Source organism: Candoia aspera, chromosome 4 (assembly GCF_035149785.1).
Source record: "Candoia aspera isolate rCanAsp1 chromosome 4, rCanAsp1.hap2, whole genome shotgun sequence".
Classification (NCBI taxonomy): Eukaryota; Metazoa; Chordata; class Lepidosauria; order Squamata; family Boidae; genus Candoia; species Candoia aspera.
Genome location: NC_086156.1, coordinates 83,249,754 through 83,274,194, shown reverse-complemented (window position 1 = coordinate 83,274,194; position 24,441 = coordinate 83,249,754). Strand labels below are relative to the sequence as shown.

The following is a 24,441-nucleotide window of genomic DNA, read 5'->3' as shown; positions in this document are numbered from 1 at the left end:
TACAGATTCAGTATTCAAGTTAGACCCATTAAAGCCAATGAAACTTAAACTTAGGCACATTTAAATCCTAGTGATTTTAATGCAGAGGCATACATAGTAAGGCTTCAATTGTATGGTGTCAACTGCCATCTTACTTTTTTTTCCCTTCACCACCACCATACAGAGGCTTCTACTGTTTCAGGGGCTCTGCTTCAAGCATGAATAGCAGAGTTGTAAAGCTGGAGAATTCATAATTTGTTTTTGGCAACAAAACTCAAATTAACTTTGGCCAGAGCCATCCAGGTCTATTAATTATAGCTGCTGAGAGAAAGAGTATGTGTGAATGATTAAGAAGCATCCTTTGCAAACTGAAAGGAGAGGGAGTTATTGTTAGACTTCAAATTAGGCATTGCTATAAATATCTACTCTCCAGAAGCTCACTCCCATGTTCAATAACAGCAGAATCTTTATAGACTCAGGATGGCTAGGATCTTCATAGACTCAGGATCTTCACTGCAGACAAAAATAGGACATATAAATGCAGCAAATCTGCCTACCACAGAAGTACAGGAATATGAACAAGCACACGTATTTGGTTTTATTCCTGTATTTCTACAGTATGTGTGTGTACACACACACACACTTCAGGACACAAGTATATAAGGGCAGGATCTGCACTGCAATCTCTCTAAATGTGTGTCTTGTTCCATCATTATGGCTAGCTTGGGATGCCTATGGCTTTAAGGTTTAAACCCTAAGAGTTTTCTTTCACTCACACACACACATTTTTCAAGTCAATGGAGAGCTGGCCATTCTTTTTCTGCCTTGAGGGTCAGAGACATCTGTTCCACATTTACATAATGGTTCTGTCTCACCTGAGAATCATTTGTTCTTGCTTTACCAGCTTCAGCCCTTATACTTACTGTCCTGCTCAGATGGTTTCTGTTTCACCTTACCAGAACCATTCGGGTCAAGCTTGAAGATGAAAAGTGTGTTTGAATTGAGTGCACTGAAGGTAGCACCAAAGCAGCTTAATTACTCTGAAGAAAACATATATGTTTACTTCCTGGGTGTGTGTCAGTACATATTGTATGTGTCCTCACATATGGGAGGTGTGCAGACTTAGGTTAAACTGCCTAGGTTGCATAGAATAGTGTGACCAAGCTTGGGATAAAATTGGACTTTTGTTGTGATTGTGGCACATTGGCCAAAATGTGTCCAAACTGATTGGAAGTGTCCCTTTCATTGGTAGGAACTGCTGCATGTAGCACAGTCACAACTAATGCTGGTAATTTAACTGCACCTTCTCTATCTTATAAAAAGCATTATGTGCAGGCCTTAACTGACCAAAGTTATGATAGGGACAGAGGTCAATATCTAAGGGTCCATCTGATGATGACCACAGCACATGGAAGATTGGAATATAAGAGTAATCAATGTTAAATTGCAGGAAATAACTATAACTCCCCCTTGTGGGGGAGATGGGCAGTGATAAAAATTAGATAGATAGATAGATAGATAGATAGATAGATAGATAGATAGATAGATAGATAGATAGATAGATAAAATGAAAGAAAGATATGCTCTGTGTCTGTGAATCTGAGAGAAAGTGGAAGAACCAGATACATGAATGAAGGTGATGTGATCTGGTGGAGTGGAGTGGTTGCAGGAAGTGTAGGTGTAGGTTTAATGATGAATGAAAGGGCTAACATGTATGCTATAAAGTATTAATTGTGTAATCTAAGTGGTATGTGCATATGAAAGTAAGAAACCACAGTTTGATGATAGTTGCATATCCAGTGAATAATGATAGTAAACAACCATATATGAGTTTTAGAGTAAACTGTGTGTTATTCTAATCAATGTGATCTGGGGCAGGAGAAAAATATTCTCTTAGTTGACATGAATGGATAGGTGGGAATGAAATGAGAAAATACAGAAAACGTTATTGGGCCATTCAGGGGCTCAAGAATGAGTGAGAATTGTGACTGTTTGGTGAGTATAAAAGGGATGAAATGAATGCTGAAATGAAAGAATGCTATAAGGATAGCAATATGTCAAAGAGTGGAATAGAAATGAATGGTTAATATGTTAGTGTTCAAGGAAGGATGGATGAAAAGCATGTCTATAAGAATGCTGGGAAATTGTGAGGTTTGGAGTATAGGTGGTGGAACTGGAGAAATTTTAAAATAGTAATGTGGCTTGTTTATGGTGGCTATGTGACTTGTTTAGCATATGTGTGAAGTTTTTATGTGTCTGACAATTGGGTAATGCCTATATTCTTCCTTTAAAGAAAGACAAAGGAAGCAAGAGTGAATACAAAAGCTACAGAGGAATTAGTCTGTTAACTGTGCCTGGGAAGGTGTTTGGAAGAATTCTCATTCAAAGGGTAAGAGAGGTAACAATGAACACATTTGGGGAAATGTAATATGGCTTTACGCCAGGCAGGAGTGTGAAGGCCAGCTTTTGACTCTTCAGCAAAAATACTTGAAAGTGAGAAAGAAAATGTGTTAATTTTTATAAAGTATAAGATAAAGTTTATATGCTTGAATTATACTTTGCACAAATATGGAGTTGGTGGTTGGTTGCTGAATGCAGTAAGAGCAGCATGTGACAGAAGCTCATGTGTGAAATAAATGGTATGCTTAGCAATATTGCATGAGTGAGAGTAACACAAAGATGAGTGATGTCCTGTTGGTTGTCTATGGATAGATGTACAAAGCAGGCTTATAGTGACATTAGAAGTGTGTTAGTTGGGGACCTGAATGCACATGTACTTTTGTATGCAGCTGATGCCTGCCATGTTGTTGGTTAAGAACCCAAATAATCTGTAGCATATGTTAGACAGATGGTATGATGACATGAAGGGTATGGAGAGATATTGTAAATGGCGAGACTTCCAGTGAGCCATTATGGCAAACCGACATTCCTCTAGAATAGAGAAACACATTGTGGCTGAAAACAGCCCCCAACTTCAGGATTCAGCAGCTGAAATCTCTCTGGAGTAAAGAGAGATCACAAGATTACCCTCATGTACTCCGTACAGCTGTTTTTTTGCAAGCAGTTGGCAGGAACTGTGTTTTTGCGGTCAGCCTGCAATCAGCTAGGAGTCACGGGATTCCATCGTATTTATAGCTGCTAATGTCACCTTGATGGATTTTAAGTTTGACTGAGGCACATCTCTTAATCATTTTGGACTTAATTTTTTTTTTTTGCTGTTTTTTTTTAAATGAGAACCTTCAGACTGGCAAGTTTTATTGAAATCACTGGGTGAGTCTCCTTCAATCCTTTTTTTTTAAAGTTTAACTATAACTTTTAATATTTGTACTTTTTGGAATATACAGCAAAAGGATGATTATTGTTGGCTTTAGAAAGTTTTAAATGGATTAAAGGCTCAGATGGCCTTGATTTAAAACTTTGAAGTTAATTGAAAGGTTCCTGTCTGGTGGGAAATTTTTTTTGTTTACCCTCTGAATCTCTGAAACTGGTAAGATGAGTTTGAAGATTGGACACTAGAGGGCACCAGATGGCTACCTAAAAGAAGTGTTTGATCTCTGGGGAAGTTTTTGAACTGTGGAGTCCCTGGTGCTCTCTGAGCCTTGTTGCTTTCTTGCAGACATTTCATTGCCTAGTCTAGCAATGAAACGTCTGCAAGAAAACAACAAGGCTCAGAGAGCACCAGGGACCCCACAGTTCAAACCTGAGCTACAAATATTCGCTTCAGTTAGTTTTTGAACTATTTAACTCTATAGTAGAATCAGAAGGTGTTATTGAAGAGGAACAAGCCCCACTGAATAAAACTGAAACTGACAGGTGGATTTAAAAATTATGGCCTAGAAGAAAGAGATGGATATAATGGATTTACAAATGAAATTGGATGATGGCATAAAAATTATAAAAGATATATAAATAATAAATCAGAAGAGCAATGTGAATTATTTTTTTATACCAGATTTACAAAAAGGATTTTCTGGAGTTGCCACACTGGAATTACAAAGGGGGCTTGGCAAAGATGATGACAAGAATTTTGAGAGAAGCGACAAAGAGAGTGTGAGAAGGCAGATGTTAGAACTTTCTCTGAGGAATTTAAAGATCGTTGGGAGAAAGAAGAAAGTACTGTATATAGAATTGGTTTATCTGATCAAGGTTAAAATAGTGGGTTGCTATTTCTGGTGATGCTTAACAACTTCTTGATTACTGGATAATGATGGATTGGGACTGGATAATGATGGTTATTTCTGGTGATGTTTAATTGTTTTCTGACTGGGACTGGACTTTGATTATCTGAAGAGAAGAAATGGGGGGATCTGCTTAAGTGGAAAGGAGCCATTCAGATTGGGTGTAATAGATACAGTATAACTTGTAATTCTTATGTTATTTTTGATAACTCATACTGGACTTTTGCTGATTAACATGGTGAGATGAGCTTTTAGAGGTGGGCTTATACAGAACGGGGTGAGGTATTGAACCAAGAGGTGTGTGGTTGTATTTTAAGAGGCAGTGATAAGTTGTTAACGTTGATTATACTTGCTGGGGATGAAGGGGAAGGTCTCTTTCTCTTTTTCTTTCTTTTCCTTTTTTTCCTTTTTCTGCAGTTTTTAATTTATTTTTTCTTTTTTATGTATGTCTGTATTATGCAGTTGTATTAGTTTTATCTGTATAGTATAATCTTTAATAAAATTATTGGGGGAAAAGAGATACTGTGCATGGTGATGGTGTATAGGGTTAGCTATTTTTTTTCCTTCTCTTATTTCATGCATTTAATTTCTCTGACTTACTATATCTTATTCCCTTTCTGTGCTTTGCATAATGTTGTGTCATGAGTAAGGATGGCGAGCAGCATTTCTTGGTTTTCTGAAGACATTTCCAAACGTCTCTCCTTAAATGCTTGTTCCTCCCTCTTTCGATGGGAGTAGAGTTTGTTAGGATTGATGTCCTAACAACCAGGAAATACACTGGGACAAGGAACTGGTCTCTAATATTTATTGCTAGTACTTAACGGGAATCCTAACAAACTGAAGAAGCGTGGGAAAAACCCAGACATATAACCCCCAAGGGTTAAGGCGGTCCCGATCTGTGTCTCTTTGAATGGCTGAACAATTCATCAGTGCTACGCATGCGCTTGACAGTCTGGATGGGAGCCCCCTGCTCGCCATCCTTACTCATGACATGTTGCTTACCCTGAAAGGGAATAGCATGTAACTATATTTACACCATAAAGTTTGTGTATTCTGCTAAGATCCCAGTTTCAGCAGCTATGGCAAAGTATCACTTTCCTCTGGGAAAATCGTACCTAAAGCATAGTCTTCATGTTTGTGGTGCTGGGTATAAAATTGTATCAAAGGAGTCCATTGGCTAAATGGGGAAGCATCTGAAAAAGGATGAAACAAAATATAGGTAACAAAATGTCATGCGCTGCCTGCCTCTGAATAATACTCAGACACTGGTTCGATGGATCAGGCTCTGGTTTATTCACAGCGCAGTTACAGCGTCGGAAGAAAAAAGCTGAGAGTGACAGGAGCGCGCCGGTGCGGGGTTTAAATACCCCGCGCCGGTCAGCACCCCCTCACTCGCGGTCACGTCACCCCCCTTTGTCCAATACGTTGCCCTGCCGGTGGGTGAGGGGTTGTGAGGCCCCGCTGGCGTTCCGGGATCGCCCATCATTGGGTTTTCTATTCATCCGGTGATTGCTGTCAGCTGGGCGATCCCCGTTGTATTGGCGCTGATGGCTCGGGTGTGCTCCGTGATCCGTTTAGTTATTGTTTGTTGGCCGTTAGTCGTTGTGAGTTGATGGCTACTTATCTTGAGCCCCTTCTCCTGTTTCCTTGCTATTGTCATGTGTGCCATTGCGCTGATGACTTCAGCTCAACGGCACTCATGACATACTGCCCCCTGTCCGAATAGTGCTCCCCCCCGGTTTCCTTTTTTTTTTTTTTTCGGTGGAGCTGTCAAAACGGCACTTTTTTTTGTTTGTTTGTTTGTTTTTCAAAATTCCCGCCGGAGTAGTTGTCGCCCCTCCCTTTGCTCCTCCCTCTACCACGTGCCTTCCCAGGGTGTGTCCATGGTGCGCATGCCCGGGTCACATCCTGGCGTGCGCATGCTCCAGCCACACCCTGTTTGTTTGGCTCAGTTCGGCGAGGAGAGAGGCGTGGCTGGTCGGGTGCTTATCAGCTCCAGGTCGGGCCCTTCTTTTTTTTCATTTAAAGTGCGTCGCCTTTGTTATATCTCCTGGGCGTTGCCCCCAGGTTGCCCTGTTGACTTGCTTGCCACTCCCCCGCGGCCGGGGGGCGGGGGGAGGGTGCTGGCGAACGCTTGTCACCACCTCGTGGGCCCGGGGCGGGGGGAGTGAGTCCCGGGGGGGGGAGGTCCACCCAAGTCGCGGGCTTGGGGGGGGCCCTTTCCCTTGGGGCACGGGAGGCGGGGGGGGGCCTGCGGGGGGGGGGTTTGCAGGGGACTGCTTGCTGACCTTGGTTGTGGCTTGTCGGGGTATGCCCGGTGAAATGCTCTGGTTAGGTCAGGCGCGTTAACGTTGTGCGCTGCCACCCATTCCGGGTGGGGGAAGTGTTTCCACCTGACCAGATAGTGTAGAGTTCCTCGTTGCTTGCGGGAGTCGAGTATGTCCCTTATCTCGAAGTGGTGTTGCCCGTCGATCATCACCGGTGAGGGCTGTGGCGTGCTTGGGTGCCATCGGGAGGTGGTTGCCGGTTTCAGGAGGCTGGTGTGGAACACCGGGTGGAGTCTCCTTAGGTTGTGTGGCAGGTCCAAGCGTATTGCTACCGGGTTCACTATTTGGGTGACTCGGAACGGCCCGATGTACTTAGGCCCCAGTTTTTTCGAGGGTTGGGTTGACTTTAGGAACTTGGTGGATAGGTAGGCCATATCCCCCGCTTGGAACGTCGGTTGTTGGCGCCGGTGCTTGTCGGCCTGCTCTTTGTAGGCTGCCTGTGCATCCTTCAGCGCCGCCGTGATTATTGGCCATGATTCCGCGATCTTCCGTCCCCAGTCGCTAGCGTCCACCTGGGGTTCCGGGGGTTGAGGTAGCTCCGGTATGGGGACGAAGTCGCGCCCCGAGACTACTTCGAACGGAGTTTTCCCCATGCTCGTGTGGACGGCGTTGTTGTATGCGACTTCGGCGAACGGGAGCAGTTCAGCCCAGTCGTCTTGGTGATAGTTAGTATATGAGCGTATGAATTGCTCTAAGGTGGCATTAAGAACCTCTGTGGCTCCGTCCGTCTGGGGGTGCCAGGCCGTAGATAGGGCCTGTTGGGTCCCCGTCAGCTTTAGGAAGGCCCGCCAGAATTTGGAGGTGAACTGTGTGCCCCTGTCGGTCACCACACGTGCGGGACATCCGTGTAGCCTGTACACGTGGATGAGGAAGAGTTTGGCTAGCTGTTGTGCGGATGGGACCGACGTGCAGGGGATGAAGTGGGCCTGCTTTGAGAAGTAGTCCTTCACCACCCAAATGGCCGTTTTCTTCTGGCTGGGTGGGAGGTCCACTATAAAATCCATAGAGATTTCCTCCCATGGGCGGGAGGGTTCTGCCACCCGTTGTAATAGCCCCGCGGGTTTGCCTGGTGCCCGTTTAGCCCTAGCGCACGTTGGGCAGGACGCTACGTATGCTTTTACGTCTCGCCTGAGCGCGGGCCACCAGAATTGATGCCGTGTTAGGTGTAGGGTCTTGAGGAACCCAAAGTGTCCCGCTTGTTTGGCGTCGTGTGACCTATGCAAGATCGCCTGGCGTTGCGAGTCCGGGACGTAGATTCTGCCTTCCCCCCATGCTAGGTCCTGTGCCATCGTTACCTTGTCGGGGTTTGCCAGGAACCAGGGGTCGGTTTTGAGGGCGGCGGCGAGGTCCGTGCGCATTCCCCCTGGTAGTTGCGGTTGGCTTCTTCCGGTCGCCGGTTGTCCCGCCGTCGGCTGCGCCGTAGAGTCGAGCTGCCTCCGAGCGCCGCTTCGGGTGGTCACGGCCATCCCCAGTTGCGAGGCGGATAGGACCGTCCCAATGGTGTCTGGGGCGGGCTCTTCGTCTTGGGGCAGTCGGGAGAGGGCGTCGGCCAGGAAGTTCTTTTTGCCCGGCATGAACTTCAGCTGGAAATTAAAGCGGCTGAAGAATTGGGCCCATCGGACCTGTTTTGGGCTAAGGCGTCTGGGCGTTCGTAGGGCCTCGAGGTTCCGGTGGTCGGTCCAGACCTCGAATGGTTGGGTGGCTCCCTCGAGTAGGTGTCGCCATGTCTCTAGCGCTGATTTTACCGCGAAGGCTTCTTTCTCCCAGACGTGCCATCGCCTTTCTGTCTCGGAGAACTTCCTTGACAGGTAGGCGCATGGTTTCAGGAGTCCCGTGGGGTCTTTCTGTAGCAGGATGGCCCCCAGGGAGAAGTCTGAGGCGTCGGCTTGGACCACGAACGGCCGTTCTGGGTCCGGGTGCGTGAGGATTGGCTCCGTAGTGAACAGCGCTTTCAGCTTGTTGAATGCGGTCTGGCACGCGGGAGTCCAATTCAGCACTGTGCCCGGGTTCTTGGCGCGTCGGGTGTCCCCCACCCCTTTGGTTTTGAGGAGGTCCGTTAGGGGGAGGGCTATCTCTGCGAACCCCCGGGCGAATGACCTGTAAAAATTCGCGAATCCGAGGAAGCTCTGTATTTGGCGTCTGTTGCGGGGGCGCTCCCAGTTTAGCACCGCCTCGACTTTTGCGGGGTCCATTTCTATGCCGTCCCCGGAGATTCGGTACCCCAGGTAGTCTAGGCGCGCTTTGTGAAACTCGCACTTTGTAGGCTTGGCATAGAGCTGCGCCCTTCTGAGTTTGTCGAGGACTTGCCTGACTAGGGTCACATGTTCCTCGTGCGTTTTTGTGTAAATAAGGACGTCGTCGATGTAGACCAGGACCCCTTTGAACAGATGTTCATGCAGTACCTCATTGATGAGCTGCATGAACACCCCAGGGGCCCCCGCGAGTCCGAAGGGCAGTACTTTGTACTGGAAGGCGCCTAGGGGGCAGTTGAACGCAGTCTTCCATTCGTCCCCCTCCCTGATTCGGATGCGATAGTACGCCTCGCGAAGGTCCAGTTTGGAAAAGACTTTGCCCGTGGACAGGTGGGCGAGCATGTCCTTCACCAGGGGTAAGGGGTATTTGTTGGACAGGGAAGCCGCGTTTAGGCCCCGGTAGTCGGTGCAGAGCCGTAGGGTGCCGTCTTTCTTCTCCCGGAATAAGACGGGGGCTCCGACCGGTGAGCATGCTGGCTCTATGAATCCCCTGTCTAGGTTTTTATCGATGAACTCCCGGAGGGTTGCCATCTCCTTCGGGGTCATCGAGTAGATCTTTGGTCTAGGTAAGGGGACGTCGGGCAGTAGGTCGATCCGGCAATCCGTCTTGCGGTGGGGGGGTAGTTGGTCAGCTTCTGCCTCTCCGAAGACCTCGGAGAAGTCGGCGTATTGTTCCGGTAGGTCTGCTGTGGTAGCGGCGTTGTCTTGTGTAGTCGCCTCCGCTCGTCCTACAGTGGGGTTGGTTCTGCCCGCTGGAACTGGTGCTCGATACTCGCCGTCGCCGAATGTGAAGGTGCGGGTCTCCCAGTTGATTCGCGGGTTGTTTGTCGCGAGCCATGGCATCCCCAGGACTGCAATGGGCCGTCCGATGTGAGTGACGACGAACGATGTGCGTTCGGTGTGAGTGCCCATTTGCAGGGTGACCGGCTCGGTTTGCAGCGTGGCTGGTTTCCCTCCCGCTGTGGAGCCGTCCAGCTGGTGGAATGCCAGCGGCGTGGGGAGGGGGAAGCAGCGGAGGTCGAGTTTGGCGACTAGGTTGGGGTGGATGAGGTTTTTTGAGCACCCCGAGTCCACTAGTGCCGCGGCCGTGGTGGCTCCGTTGCCGGCAGAGAGTTTGATTGCCGCCATTATTACGGGGCTTTCGTCGTTCCGTCGAGGTGGTCCGCGCTGCTGTCCCACAGCCTGCCTCGCAACGCGTTTCAGGGCAGGCGGGGAGCTTTTCCCGCCGGCTGGTCGGGGTCTACGTTATCCTCTTCCCCCCAGTAGGCATCCCAGCCTTCCTCTGGTGTCGCTGTGGCCACGGTCATTCGGCGGTGAGGGGGCGGCCCCAGGTTGGGTGGTTTGGGGCTAATTTTCGGGGTGGGTTTAGGCGCACTGGTCGGCGGTCGGTTGGCGAAGCAATCCACCGTCTTGTGCCCTAATTTGCCACACTTCCCGCAGGGCTCCCGATTGAATTTCTTTTTTGGGTATATGGGGCCGGCCATCCCCACGTGTGGTGCGGGTACCTTTTTTCCGGCATAGTTTGTGTCTTCCGTGGTTGTCATGAGGAAGGTGCGGTGCGCGTGTTCGGCTTTCCCCGCGAGGTGGATCCACCCGTGTAGCGTTTCTGGGTCGTCGCGGTAGAGGGCCCATTGGAGAACGTCGCGATTGAGCCCCCTTTTGAACATTTCCAGCAGGGTGGTCTCGGACCAGTCGCTGACCTTCCCCGCGAGGTCTTTGAACTCCAGGGCGTAGTCAGGGACCGTGCGTGTGCCCTGTTTAAGTCTTTGGAGTGCGCTTTTCGCCCTTACTTTGGCTAGGGGGTCTTCGAAGTAGTTTTTCATCTCATTGATGAAGGCAGGGAAGGTGGCGAGGGCGGGGGAGCTGGACTCGTACAGTTGGACGTACCAGTCCGCCGCCCTGTCTTGTAGTTTGATCGCCACGGCGGCGATCTTGTCGGCCTCGGAGTCGTAGGAGTGTCCGTGCCTCCCCATGAACTCCCTGGCATTCGTTACGAAGAACGAGAGTTTCGTGGGGTTCCCATCGAAGAAGATGGGGAAGTCCTTTGGGGCCCGGGCGTTTTGCGCGGCCCTGCCTCTCGCTTCCTGGTCTGTGGTGTCGTCCGCCCGTGCCGTCTGCTGACCCTCTGCTGGTCCGTGGGGGTTCGGTGCTTCGCTCGGGGTGTGGGCCTGTGCGGGGACGTCGTTGGGTGGCGCGGGGGGCATAAGCGACTGGAGCATGGTCCGGAGTTCCGTCAGTTGAGCCCGCATGGCCGCGAGTTCAGCTCGTGCCTCCTCGTCCACAGCCCGCGCCGCCGCTGGGGCCGGTTCCGTTGGTGCGTCAGCGGGGGTGGGTTGCCGGCGGGGTTCATCCTCCCTCTGCCGCTGGTCCGCTTCCTCCGCCGTCTGCTGGGTGTCTCCATCGTCCTCCTTCGTGTTGACCGCCGTTGGGCTGTCGCTCCACGCCCATTGCTGGGGTGCGATGTGGGGCGCGGGGTCCTCCGCTGGTTTCGGAAGGCATGCTGCTCCCTCCCGCGGTCGGGTTGCCTCCGTCGCCATCTCCCCTTGGGGTTGGAGCTGAGGCTCGGGTCGGGTGGGGTGGGCATCCATGGCTCCGGGAGTCCGCGGTGCCTCTGGCCTTGGTCGGTCCTCCTCTGTCTCTTGCCGCGCGGCTCGCCCTCCTTGCCCGCGTCGCTCCAGCTTCATCTTGCTGGTCTTCTCGCCGTCTATTCCTCCCGCGGCTCATTGTCGTCCGGTGGGGCTCGGCGAGGCTGAGTTTATGACTCTCAGCTTTATGTCATGCGCTGCCTGCCTCTGAATAATACTCAGACACTGGTTCGATGGATCAGGCTCTGGTTTATTCACAGCGCAGTTACAGCGTCGGAAGAAAAAAGCTGAGAGTGACAGGAGCGCGCCGGTGCAGGGTTTAAATACCCCGCGCCGGTCAGCGCCCCCTCACTCGCGGTCACGTCACCCCCCTTTGTCCAATACGTTGCCCTGCCGGTGGGTGAGGGGTTGTGAGGCCCCGCTGGCGTGCCGGGATCGCCCATCATCGGGTTTTCTATTCATCCGGTGATTGCTGTCAGCTGGGCGATCCCCGTTGTATTGGCGCTGATGGCTCGGGTGTGCTCCGTGATCCGTTTAGTTATTGTTTGTTGGCCGTTAGTCATTGTGAGTTGATGGCTACTTATCTTGAGCCCCTTCTCCTGTTTCCTTGCTATTGTCATGTGTGCCATTGCGCTGATGACTTCAGCTCAACGGCACTCATGACACAAAATTATGTCTTCTGGTAATATTGTTATATACATCCTCACAATAAATTAACTGCTTTGTTCTTAACGCCCATTTAATTAGCATCTGTCAGATTGGAGAACATACGTTCTGTTCTAGCCAGTATCTAAAAGGTGGTGATGTCATCTGGGCAGGTCTCTAGGGCAGAGGTCCAGATCTCCATTCGGACGGAAGAGCTAGAGGTGTCTTAAAACAGCAATGGAGATTTATTGCATTTTGTAATGAAATCATACACAGCCTCGTGTGGCGCAGAGTGGCAGGCGGCAGTATTGCAACCGAAACCCTCCCCACGACCCGAGTTCGATCCCAGCAGAAGCTGGATTCTCTCTCGGGTAGCCCGCTCAGGTCAACTCAGCCTTCCATCCTTCTGAGGTCGGTAAAATGAGCACCCAGCTTGCTGGGGGAGGTGATGACTGGGGAAGGCAATGGCAAACCACCCCGCTACAGTCTGCCAAGAAAACATCGCAAAAGCGGCGTCCCCCCAAAGGGTCAGGCATGACTCGGTGCTTGCACAGGGGATCTCTCTCTCACAATGAAATCATAAACACTCCCAATTAAAAATAGGTTCCATCCCCTAACAAAAGCAGTAAGTCCAGAATCAAAAGCTGCTGAGTGTGCAGGAGATCCACACTTTCTTTGTAACATATAAGTCATGTTTCATGAAATCTGTATTATTGAACTAGCCATTGAAAATCACTGCCAGGATAAACTGAGACCGTTGCTTTGCTCAGGATCTAACAATATAGATTTGTGGTATACTGTATTCTCCTGTCATTAAGTACGGAATTAGTGCCCATGTAAAGATTTAATTTCAGTAAAAAAAGAGATACTTTGGATGTTATATTGCTGATAAAATAGAATATATAATATGGTTGGGCCAGAATATGCAGAATGCATTGTGTCTTCCTGATATCTATCCAACTGTTCACATTAAGCCACTAAGTAACTTTAGAAGACTAATGCCAGAGAGAAGCTGTGACACCAATATAACCTGAATTTGACCTTCATCAAACTAGGACACATGAATAGCACTGTCTCACTTGCTCTCTCTTTCCACCCTCCTTACACGCACACATATTTATTTTTATTATTTTATTATTCAAATTTAATTACTGCCCATCTCCCCCAAAAGAGGGACTCTGGGCGGTTTACAATAAAATCAAACTATAATCATAAACGTTAAATCTCATAAAACCAGCCAGATTACAATTATTATAAAATACAATAAATACATATAAAATCCAAGAGGGTATAAAATTCCAAGCTGGTGAGAGGGCCTCTAGGGTGCGAGCCACCCCCAAGAATGGCTATCCACTTTCCTACCCCAGGCGAGACAGCAGAACCAAGTCTTCAGGGCCTTCGGAAGGTCAGGAGTGAAGGGGCCTGCCTCACCTCCGGGGGCAAGATGTTCCAAAGGGCGGGGGCCACTGCAGAGAAGGCCCGTTTCCTGGACCTCGCCAGATGAAATTCCCTTACGGACGGGGTCTGTAGCATGCCCTCTCTGGATGATCGGGTGGGACGGGCCAATATAATAGGGATGAGATGGTCCCTCAGGTAACCTGTCCCCATGCCATGTAAGGCTTTAAAGGTGATATACACAACAGCTGGAAGCCCTGCCTCCTAAATTTAGTTATGTAGAGACATTGTATGATAATTGAATCAGTAACAGAAATGCAGTCTTCCTGGCTGAGAGGTCATTTTCTAACTATTCAATATATCCCAAGAGTCAATCCTGGCAATAGATTTGAGGCTATATAGACAATCCATGTCACACCAGATAGCAGCACTTAGCTGAGCTTGGTTAACCTAAGTAGGGTCAGACTGGGTAACTACTTGGATGGAAGATCATCACTAAATTGCAGAGCTATAGACTAAGTTGGAAAGCCAAAAAACATCCCCAAGGAAGGCAACAGTAAGTAATTTATGTATGTACTGCTATGAAGAAAACCGCAAGGAAACATCCAAGTAGTCTATAGGAATTGAGCTTGAGTTGATGGACACTTCATCCTTGGACTATACATAGAAGATACAGTGACATCACCAATTTTTCTGGAGGAAACAGGATGAATATCTAAAAAAAGTTGTGCAGAATCTCATTCAATGACCATGGAAACTTTCAGGAATCCAAACTTGCAATTTAATTTTTCACTATTTAAATGGTATGTTTGTCTATCATTCTGATGAATCTACTGATCAGCTGTTCCAAATATGCCATCTGTCTGAGCTTACTCTGGACTTTGAGGTTAATTCTGAACACCTGACCTATTCTAACATGCTAAGCCTATTATCAGATTAAGGACAGAATACAATCAGTACCTTAGCTCCTGTCTAATTACAAAGACACCTTTGAGCAGAACAGTGGAGGTGGCTGAAGATCTCATCACACCAGCTCAGGCAAATGTATATCTAAGGCACCCTGGTGGTCTGGAGAAAAAATCACATCAAAAGAGGTAGGTTTAATTTTCTTTCAGAGAAAGGGATACTTTGCAATGGAAAAACTCATTCAAACTTGTAGCAGTTTACTCTGAACATATTTATTGGATAGAAGCCTAATATATTTCAAAGGAATTTGCTTATAATTAAGTATTATTTAAGAATATATCCTTTTACTGCAAATCCATAAACTGCAATCTGCATACTGAAACATTTTTTATACACTCACATTCGGGCTGGAAAAGCAAGATCCTTTTACAGAAACTGGAAGGGAGCATGATAGTAGATTTCAGATACATACTTGTATGCACCTGCCACCCACATTATCAAGATGAGTGTGCATCAAAGGCACCAACACTTCCATCCCAACATAACACAAAAGTCAAATTGCAACTTGCATTGTCAAGGAAAAAGGTTTGCAGCGTAACACAGAACACATTAAAAATAGGCATGGCATTCCATAATGAGGAGCAGAGTGCAACCCTCTTGAATTTAGATTTTCAGTCAGTATTAGCCTATCCCATGAAATCCACTTAGTCTGGACTCAGCATGATAACAGTAATATGTCTGTTATCCAATATTTGGCTTCCTGTATTAAGGAAGACATTCCACAAAGAATTGGTGCAACACATACTGTTTTAGCACAAACACTGCCATCTGGGCAGAGCCTAGAACTACTCCAGTGATTTCCTAGATTAGGATTTGTTGAGAGGGGTTAAATCTTTATTCCTTTATATGGGATGATCACTATGTTAATGATCATCCCATATAATGAGCAGCATGAAAATGGTGAAAAGTAAATGTAAGGACCATCCTGGATTCTTTTCTCAATGTAGGGTTTTTTTCCCCTTAGTAAGAGCAGCCATAGTGATAATCTGACTTGGAATATGATTGTGAGTTGGGTGGTCCCAAAACTAGGAAACATAAATATGTATTAATCTTTGTATTTTCTCAACTGCGACTCTGGAAGTTGCAGTTGAGAAAATATAAAGATTAATAAATATGTCATTATGAGAAAGAGAAGAATTTGGACTGGGGGCACATGCAATGCCATGGGAAATGAGTCACTCCTTGTTCTCTGTAAACCATTGTATTAATGCAGACTGGATCCCCTGTATATGTTTTTCTTAGAAGAAAACTATAGACTTCATCAATAACTTCCAATTAAGTCCTGAGTTGCTTGAGAATTGTTTCAGCTGAAATGTCCATACATGATTCTTTTCACAGCCCACATCCAAGCCTTAGAGTGACAGTCCTAGATAGTAGGCAGGACCATAGGAATCATTAATAAGAGCGTAACATTTGATACTGGACCTTTTTTCAAGCAGTCCCACGTACAGTAAAGGTTCTATTCCAGGCAACAGTGCTCTTACACCAACAACTTCATTTAATTGGTCTAAAAAGCCATATTGCCTAACATTAATGTGGGCACCACAGCTTGGCAGGAAAGCTAAGATTGTATTTTATACAAACCCTAAATTGGTGAAAGAGGAGGCTGAAGGGTCATACGCTAGCAATTTTTTGACCTAGAGATGCTAGAATCTAGGGTATGGGATAGGCTTACTGGAGGTCAAGAAACTGAAATTCAAAAAGGTAACATTCTTCATATGCTTTAAAAAGTTTTGAAAAACTATGCCTCTGGGATAATTTGTCAATTATTGCTCAGTTTATCTTGCTATCAATTCCCCTTGTTATAAACTCTGTTGGCATTGCAAAAGGAACACTGGCTGATTTAGCAGGTCCAAGCAGGCTGCATTCAGTATTGGTGACCCCAGTGGTAAAATGCACTGAAGGAGAAACAGTGTTTTATGGATGCAGCACAGAGGGGGAAAGAAAGTTGCAACTGATTCTTAGCAGGAGAGATAAAAAGAGTGTAAATGGTTCCCTATGGCATCTACCTGCCAGACTGAAGTTCAATTCAATACCCATCTTTCACCTCTTGGAGTTCGATTCTGCCCATGTTTTTTAGGTTGCATAGTTCAAGAGATGTTTTCCATGTTGACTTATCTGATCAGAAACCCTTTCCTCATAACTCACAAGACCTCTGTTGCTCCCTGGAGCCAAAACTTGGAATATTTGGTCAGCTGCCAGGGCATAATTCTGGGACATATGAAGATACTAAATTTAGCCATGGATTACTATTGCTGCCAAGGAAGCTGAATGTGCCTACCAACAGAGACGGGGTAACCAGATATTGTTTTGTACAGAGACCCTCAATGACATGGAGCTGAACCTGCACTGCAAAGGATTCTGGGAAGTGTTGTGATATCCCAGTATAGTCTACTAGTTGTTGTAATGATAAGGGAAAGAGGATTATGCATACTGCGCTGAAATCTTCTGAAGATGGAATGAAATAAACACATTAATCAGAGGCAAGCTTAGTAATGCTTAGGAAATCAGTGGAACAAATTAATCATGCCTAACATTCCCACTGATTTCAGGGAGCTCCTCTAAGCATAATTAGCTCTAGATCAGTTCCTAATAACTAATTCCCAGTGTGGAAACCCCATTCCCTGGAACAGTTTGAAAGCCAATGCTCTAAGATAATTTCTAATGCAAAAGCTCTAATGCACATTCTAGCAACTACCATCCTATTAACCTCCTGGAAATCTTACAGAGGCTGTAAGTGACAGGATGGTTTTAATAACCATCCTGTATCCCAGCACAACATTTCTAGCTATATATCATTCTCGAAGAGAATATTTATAGCTCAGTGTTGAACTGTGGAGTCCTTGGTGCTCTCTGAGTCTTGTTTTCTTGCAGACGTTTCATTGCCAGACTAGGCAACATCTTCAGTGCCACATTGAAGATGTTGCCTAGTCTGGCAATGAAATGTCTGCAAGAAAACAACAAGGCTCAGAGAGCACCAAGGACTCCACAATACATCACTCTTTTGGTTTCATTTTTTGAGAATAAAATGAAATGCATTTTTCAAAATTTGGATTGGCTAGTGCTAAAGTACATAACAAGCTTTTTAGATCTGATGATTCATCACTATATCCACAGAATTGGCAAAAGTCTTTATACTTCCAGAACCATTATTTTTTTAAGCCCTCCAACCTCTCTTGGGATCAGGCCTGACCTTCCTCTATGAAATGACATGTTTTAGACCATGTACACCATCAGGACTCAGCGATGGGTATACCTGCCCATGTGATCCCCAGAATCCTTCCCAGTTAACACCATACTGTAATTTTAGTGTGACAGAAGCGAAAGGGATTAAATATTAAATATATTAAATAATTAAATAATTAAATATATAAACTGAGGAGTATTGAGAGAGGGGGCGGGGAGAGAAAGGAAGGGATGAAAGTGAGAAGTGGTTTCCAAACAGCAAGCAAGATGTTTTAAAGTATTGTCCCTGATTGGGAGGGCAATACCATTTCAATGGTACTTCAGGTGGCCAAAGTCTTGTAAAGACCATATTTTTAAAACTTCAGTATGAACCACCATTTTCTCACCATACAATTATAAGCTGTACTGAGTTCAGCCAAAATCTAGAAAACCAAGAATTCACCCCTGGCTGTGCATTCACAAAGCATCTCAGAAAAACGGAAGGAGCTGAAAGAATCAAAAACTCCTATTCTGTACTTGCAATGATTTGGGACAAAAAATGAGACAAACAGGATCCCAAAGTCTAACCTCATTTTGTTTAATGACCTTGAAGAAGCCACTAAAATGATTTACCCTCATTGTTGTCCACAGTCTCCAAAATACAGATAAGGCTTACCTTCTGCCCAGAGGGCTGTAGAGGCTTAATTCATTAGCAAAATAAGTCGCTTTGGATCTCAAGATGGAAAAAGCCTAGCAAAGGGCAACTGCTCACCTCCTGCCCCCAAAGAGCAACAAGGTTAGAAAAATGTTATTCATGATTCATTCTGCAAAAATAGGTCAATGTCCCTTGGGGTAAAAATATACCTGCGTGTATATCTGCGTATTCCCATTCCTCTGCCCAAGAATGTAAGAAATAATACCATTTTCATCCCAACTGATATAAGGCACCTTTCCCCAACCTGGAACTCTCCAGATTTATTGGACTATGACCACTATTTTTATTTCTAGCTACCACAGGCAATTATCATGCTGGTTGGCTGACCACTGGTATTTAACATATCTTGAATGTACTAGATTGGTGACAATAGAAACAAAGAATTGTCTTCCTAATGTCTGCCCACAAAAAAGACTGAGTATTTCCCCAAAGTTAAGGAGCTAAAATCTCTTTCAAGTCAAGCTCAACTCTCTGGCTTAATGGACAAACACATTTTTAAACAGTATTGAACTTACTTGCTGTTGTCTTCTTCCAGAAAGTTTTTCTACTTTTCAGTAGAGTGGTGGGATTTCATGGTGGCCTTCCCTGCAGGTACTAACCAGTCACAGACTTGTGTTAAACTAGCAGATTGCTTTTCTTTTTTATAAACTTTATTAACATTCTACACATAAACATTAAAAAAATACAAAAACATATACAAAAATATAAACCTGCAAATACAAAATTAAACATCTAATTTAAAAAATAAATAGTCCACTTCTGCCCTTCACTTTTCTCACAGATCCGTTAACCATTTCTTATTCTTTTATATCGTTGTAATTATTATTTAAATTTTCCATGATCTCACCTTATTTAATCTATAAAACCCTTTATCATCAAGCTATTTTTCTCTATTTTTATAATATAATCTGTAAACAGACTCCAGTCTTTAATAAAAGCTTCTGTAACTTTAAATATCCAATCTTCAACATTTGGAGCTTCTTTATTTTTCCATTTCACAAATTGCTTTGCAGTATCTCCCTGTTTCAGAATAGGATGATTTAATGATTTAAGCAGCCAGTAACAAAGGAAAGGGACGCGGTGGTGCTACGAGTTAAACTGCTGAGCTGCTGAGCTTGCTGATCAGAAGGTCGGCAGTTTGAATCTGCGTGACGGGGTGAGCTCCCCTTGCTAGTCCCAGCTCCTGCCAACCTAGCAGTTCGAAAACATGCAAATGTGAATAGATTAATAGGTACTGCTTCGGCGGGCAGGTAACGGCATTCTGTTTAGTCATGCCGGCCACATGACCACGGAAGTGTCTTCGGACAAACGCCGGCTCTTCGGCTTTGAAACGGAGATGAGCACCGCCCCCTAGAGTTGGACACGACTGGACTTAATGTCAAGGGAAACCTTTACCTTTACTTAACAAATGAAAGGGATTCTTTATCTAGCTTGGAGTTCTGGATCGTCATGGAAAGGCAACTGCAAAAGGGTTAATTGGCTTAGAGGCTGAAGTTGTTTCTGAAAATAAGAGCTGATAAAATAGCATCAACCACTTTTGATCAGAGCTTTTAGCCTGGGGCTGCACCAATTCTGCCTTGGAGCTCAATGCTTTTTCCATCTGCTCTAATCCCTCTATTTGGACATTTGCACAGAAACTTAGACTTTCACCATATCCCCACTCCCCCGAGCAAAAGTTGTGAAGGCTCCTTACAAATCTGGGGTATGTTGTAAAAACAGGTTTCTGCATTCATTTCTTGTGATTCTTTCATACATAGACATTACAAGTACTTGGGGTGGGGGCCTTGATCATGTGGGAGAAATTGCACCTATACTTAGACTGCTAACTCCTACCCAAGAGATGTCCCTATATAGAGCACTTGTGTTTAACATCACAACCAGTTTTAAACACCATGGCTCAGCCTCAAAATACACGGAAAGCCTTTCGGTGTCCATAAACTGACCTCTATGTGAGTTGTCTGACTCTTGAGTTATAAACAGCTTGCTCTGTTCAGAGAGTTTCCTGTTTTGTTTTGTGTTTCAGTAAAAGACAGTCCCCCTCCTCCTCCATGAATTGGGGTAAGCAGAAAGTTGGCAAGTTTGTGGATAACACCAACATATTTGCTTAACTGTCTGCTTATTTATCTCCTCACTTATCATCCTCTGGGGAAGAAATTGTCAGCCCTTCAATGTAGACCAGACCAGAAAACCAGAGTTATGAATGCTAATATTACTTTTATTATAAGGTTACTGTTACAGAATCTTGCAAGTCTAAATATGCTTCTCCCCACCCTCCCTTTTTCTTCTTGAGAACTAGGGAGGGCCATGTCCGAGTTGCTTTCTCAAATTACATTTCTGCTTGGACTCCGATTTCTTTTATCTGACCATTGTCTGGGTTGCAGCTCTTCCTCCTGTTCCTCAAGGTTATTCCTTCTTCCCATCACAGAAATTCATCTTAAAACCGCCCAGAGTCCCCTTTCAGGAGAGATGGGCGGTGATAGAAATTTGAAAAATAAATAAATAAATCTTTAAAACTATAGTTTGCTGAGTAGAAAAACTGGTAGACAAGTTTGGGATAAACAAAAACAAGGGCTGTGGTGAAGTATGGTCCATGGAAGATCAAGAGGACTCCCACAGGAGCCTCCAAAGACTGTGGTGCTGAAATTTGGCAGCACAGTTTTTCATTTTTATTTTTTTTCAGCTCAGCAATAAAAGAGTTACTGTATGTGAATCATCTGACACACCAATATATTTCCTTTACTGAAAAAAAGAAAGGCAATTAATGAAAAAATGCTAAAAATCCCGACTCTTTCATCGACCCTACCACGTTATTATCACATGCCTCTGCTACCCTCAGAGGCTGCAAAACTGCATTTTGAAAAGTGTGATGACTGGCCACAAAACAGCTGCCTGTCCAGGTTAATCAGGGTAGCAGCATGTCATGGTGACAGACTTTGAATAAGCCTCTTAACTATAGAACTGATTTAACTCAGATTTTTCTTAACAAGATTGAAAAGTCCTCACTGTCAAGATTGCACCATGGCCTTGAAACAAACACACAAACCCAGCAGAGTCCTGAGCTGAGGGCCAAATTATATCAGATATTAATTAGATGCAAGTTACCAAGTTTTTAACAGTGCAATAAACCACTATGGACCTTTTTTCACCTTTGCTGTCTTAGGCAGGATACAGTAGCTTTGTTGCCTCTTTGTCATCTTCTAGTCCTGGTTATGGTGTTTCTCCTCTTCCTCTTCCCCCTTGGTATTGCCAGGCAGGGCTCCAAGTGGGATTGGAATTGGAATTGGATTGGAATTCACTGTGCATCAATTCAGTTTTTTTCTCCTTAATAGGATTTTTTTAGAGGTTAAAAAAAAAAAGATTGAGGAAGTAGCAGGAAAACACCACAGGTTTACAACTGGGAGCAGTCATAGTTTGGACCTTCTCAAATAATTACATGAAAACAGCTGGCTATTTAAGAACAAAAGCCGTGTCTAATCCAAGACTAGTGGATTAGACAGTTCCACCATTTTGTACTCTTAGGGGATTTTTGATCATATGAAAAATGAAGTGGCGGAAAACACAGGACAGTTACAAGCGGAACACTGCAATCTCTGAACCTCTGAATGAACCAGGAAACTGCATAATGGACGTCTCTTCTGGAATTACCCCTGGACTCTCAGTGTTTGTTTCTGAGGGTCAGTAGCTCATGATTCCTTGTGCAAGGACTGGGTCTTGGGGTTGATGTCCCTTGTCCCTGAAGGATCATCCAGAAAGTTAGCAAATGATAAAGCTAGAGGCAAACAAGCTCAGCATCAGTAGACAGAAGAGGGCATGCCTACAGTCAATCATTTTATTATTTTTTGCTTTAAAAATGTATTATTCTTTACCGCAGAAAATTGTGTTTCTTCCCATAGCAGACACATGGGAATCCAAGGGAAGTTGAAGTAAGAGATCAACTAGGTTCACACCTATTTAACTGTGATGGACTGAATAAGCCATAATGGGCTGTGTTCGTAGCTGATTGACAGATGTGCTTTCTGTTCGTGCCTAGAGGGCTAATATGGATTGGCATTTGTATTGCAGGGCAAAATGGCTCAGGATATGACTGAGAAAGAGCTAAGGAAAATGGAATTAGATCAACTGAAGAAGGAAGTGAAGACTGAAAGACAAATGGTAATGAGTTTCAGATGTACCTCTAATAAAAAAGTCAGTGCTTCTGCATCAACAGCACTCCAGATGTGTTGGTCTCCATACCTTTGTGTTATGCTGGCTAAAAAGTTATATGGAGTGATGTGTTGATTTTCTCTTGTCCAGCCAGTTGGTGCCAGTGTAGTCAATCTCTGAAACACAGAACATTAAATTCTCAGGGGGAAAGAAAATAATAAAATAAAATAAATAAAATAAAATAAAATAAAATATAAAGGGCACAGATCACTTGGTGACTTGACAAGGCACACTGAAATAATTAACAGTGATGCAAGAATACCATGCAGTGTTGTAGTTTCCCTGTGTTAAAACTATATCTTCCCAGTGCATTGTATCAGATATTATTTATAATTCCAATAATTTTTCATCCAAATAACTATGCTAAATTTTCATGTTTAAAACACAAAATTACATTAGGGCAATGTAAAACAAATGGAGTCCCCAGCAGTTTTAGTCACTGGGCACTTCTAGAATGTTGGTAGCAAGTTGCATGGCATCAGGTATCCTGGATTGGCTAGGACAGTCAAGTTGTGGGGAGAGGAACCAGCTCATCTGAATCAGGCTAGGATGCAGGCTTGATATATGCTTTTCAAGAGTAGGTATTGTAGAATGTATAAGAGAGAGCACAGCATTCCTGAGGAGCACACATGTAAGAAGGATCTCTCTTGTCACTTCTGGTGATGAAACTGTCAAGTGTGAGTGGCCAGGATACCTCCATCTCCGTGGAGGGGTTGGGGCTGCAACTGAACCTCCCCATCTTCTAAAGGCCTACAGGAAGCCATCCTGTGACGCAGTGGGGAAAATACCATTATCACAGAGCAGACAAATTGGTATTTGAATAGAATTCATGTTGCCCCAAGATTTCCAAGGTTTCCCTACCAAGTACTTTGAAGAAGTGAGACTTGATAAATTATGGGTTCAGCTATCCAAACAGCAAGGTTAAGTTATTGGGCAAACATAATGTCCAGTTCTTTCTTATTTTGCAAAATTTGTGTTAGTCATCCCACAGCCCAGTTATTAAAAATGCAGTCTTTGTTAAAAGCTACTTAGGGGGATCAACAGAAGGACATGCTATAAGCAGCCTATGTAGAATATGCAGGAATTAAAAACTTAATAGATTCAGAAATACATCTGTATTGAATGGTCACTGATCACTGATCTAATCCAGATTCAAGTCTGCCACATAAGAAACTTAAGGACAGAAAAAAAAATGCTTCTTAAGCGGGTGGGAAGACTAGTCACTGAAAAGTTTTGGTCTCAAAGAAGATTGTTCCCATAGTGCCAAATGCAGCTTTAGACTCCATTACTAAAATCTTCTTTTGGGCATGAGAAACAGAATGAGGGATAGTTAAAAAGAAGAAAAATAAATTACTCAGAAATTAGTCATTTTGAGTGTACAAAAAACTGAAAGCAGTTAAGGTGGTACATTTGAGCCCTTGTTTAGAATCACAACATGGGAGAAAGAATGAAAGAAAGCCTTGCAAAACTATTGTTGCTCATTCACTTGTAGGAGGGGTCCCCATTAATTTCCTAGGACTATCATACTATTTGGATGCTCTATGTTAGGATTCAAAAGTTCATGAAATGAAATACTACATCTTTTCTTCACGTAGGTCTCCAAGACAGCAAAAGAACTCAGAGATTATATAGAATCTATGGCTGCAGAAGATCCTCTCTTAAAAGGTATCCCAGAAGACAAGAACCCATTCAAGGAGAAGGGAGGTTGTACAATAAGCTGACCCCAGCCCCACCAAGAGAAGATCTTTGTTGCTCTCCTTATGTACTACTAGGACTGTATGAATTACGTTTATCCATATACAATCAGTCTAAATCAGGATTGGGGAACCTACGGGCCTCCAAATATTACTGAAGCACAATTTCCAGCAGCTCTATGCAATATGATCAGTGATGAAAGATGCTGGGGGGCTGACATTCAGCAATATCAGAAGGGCCACAGGTTCCCCATCCTTAGATATTTTCTGCAGGATGGAATTTAACCATGCCACAGAAAAAAGGAAGTGGATCAAGTTCACGACCAAGATACATATA

General features: G+C 44.8%; 1 protein-coding gene across 1 annotated transcript; it reads left to right on the top strand.

Annotated features, from left to right (window-relative positions):
* The first annotated feature begins 3,107 nt into the window (after positions 1-3,107).
* On the top strand, positions 3,108-24,439 carry GNGT2 (G protein subunit gamma transducin 2). Its single transcript, XM_063302010.1, has 3 exons — positions 3,108-3,249; positions 22,270-22,359; positions 24,006-24,439. Exons 2-3 carry the CDS (start codon positions 22,276-22,278, stop codon positions 24,129-24,131), a joined length of 210 nt encoding a protein of 69 aa, XP_063158080.1. The 5' UTR covers positions 3,108-3,249; positions 22,270-22,275; the 3' UTR covers positions 24,132-24,439.
* The last annotated feature ends 2 nt before the right edge of the window (positions 24,440-24,441 follow it).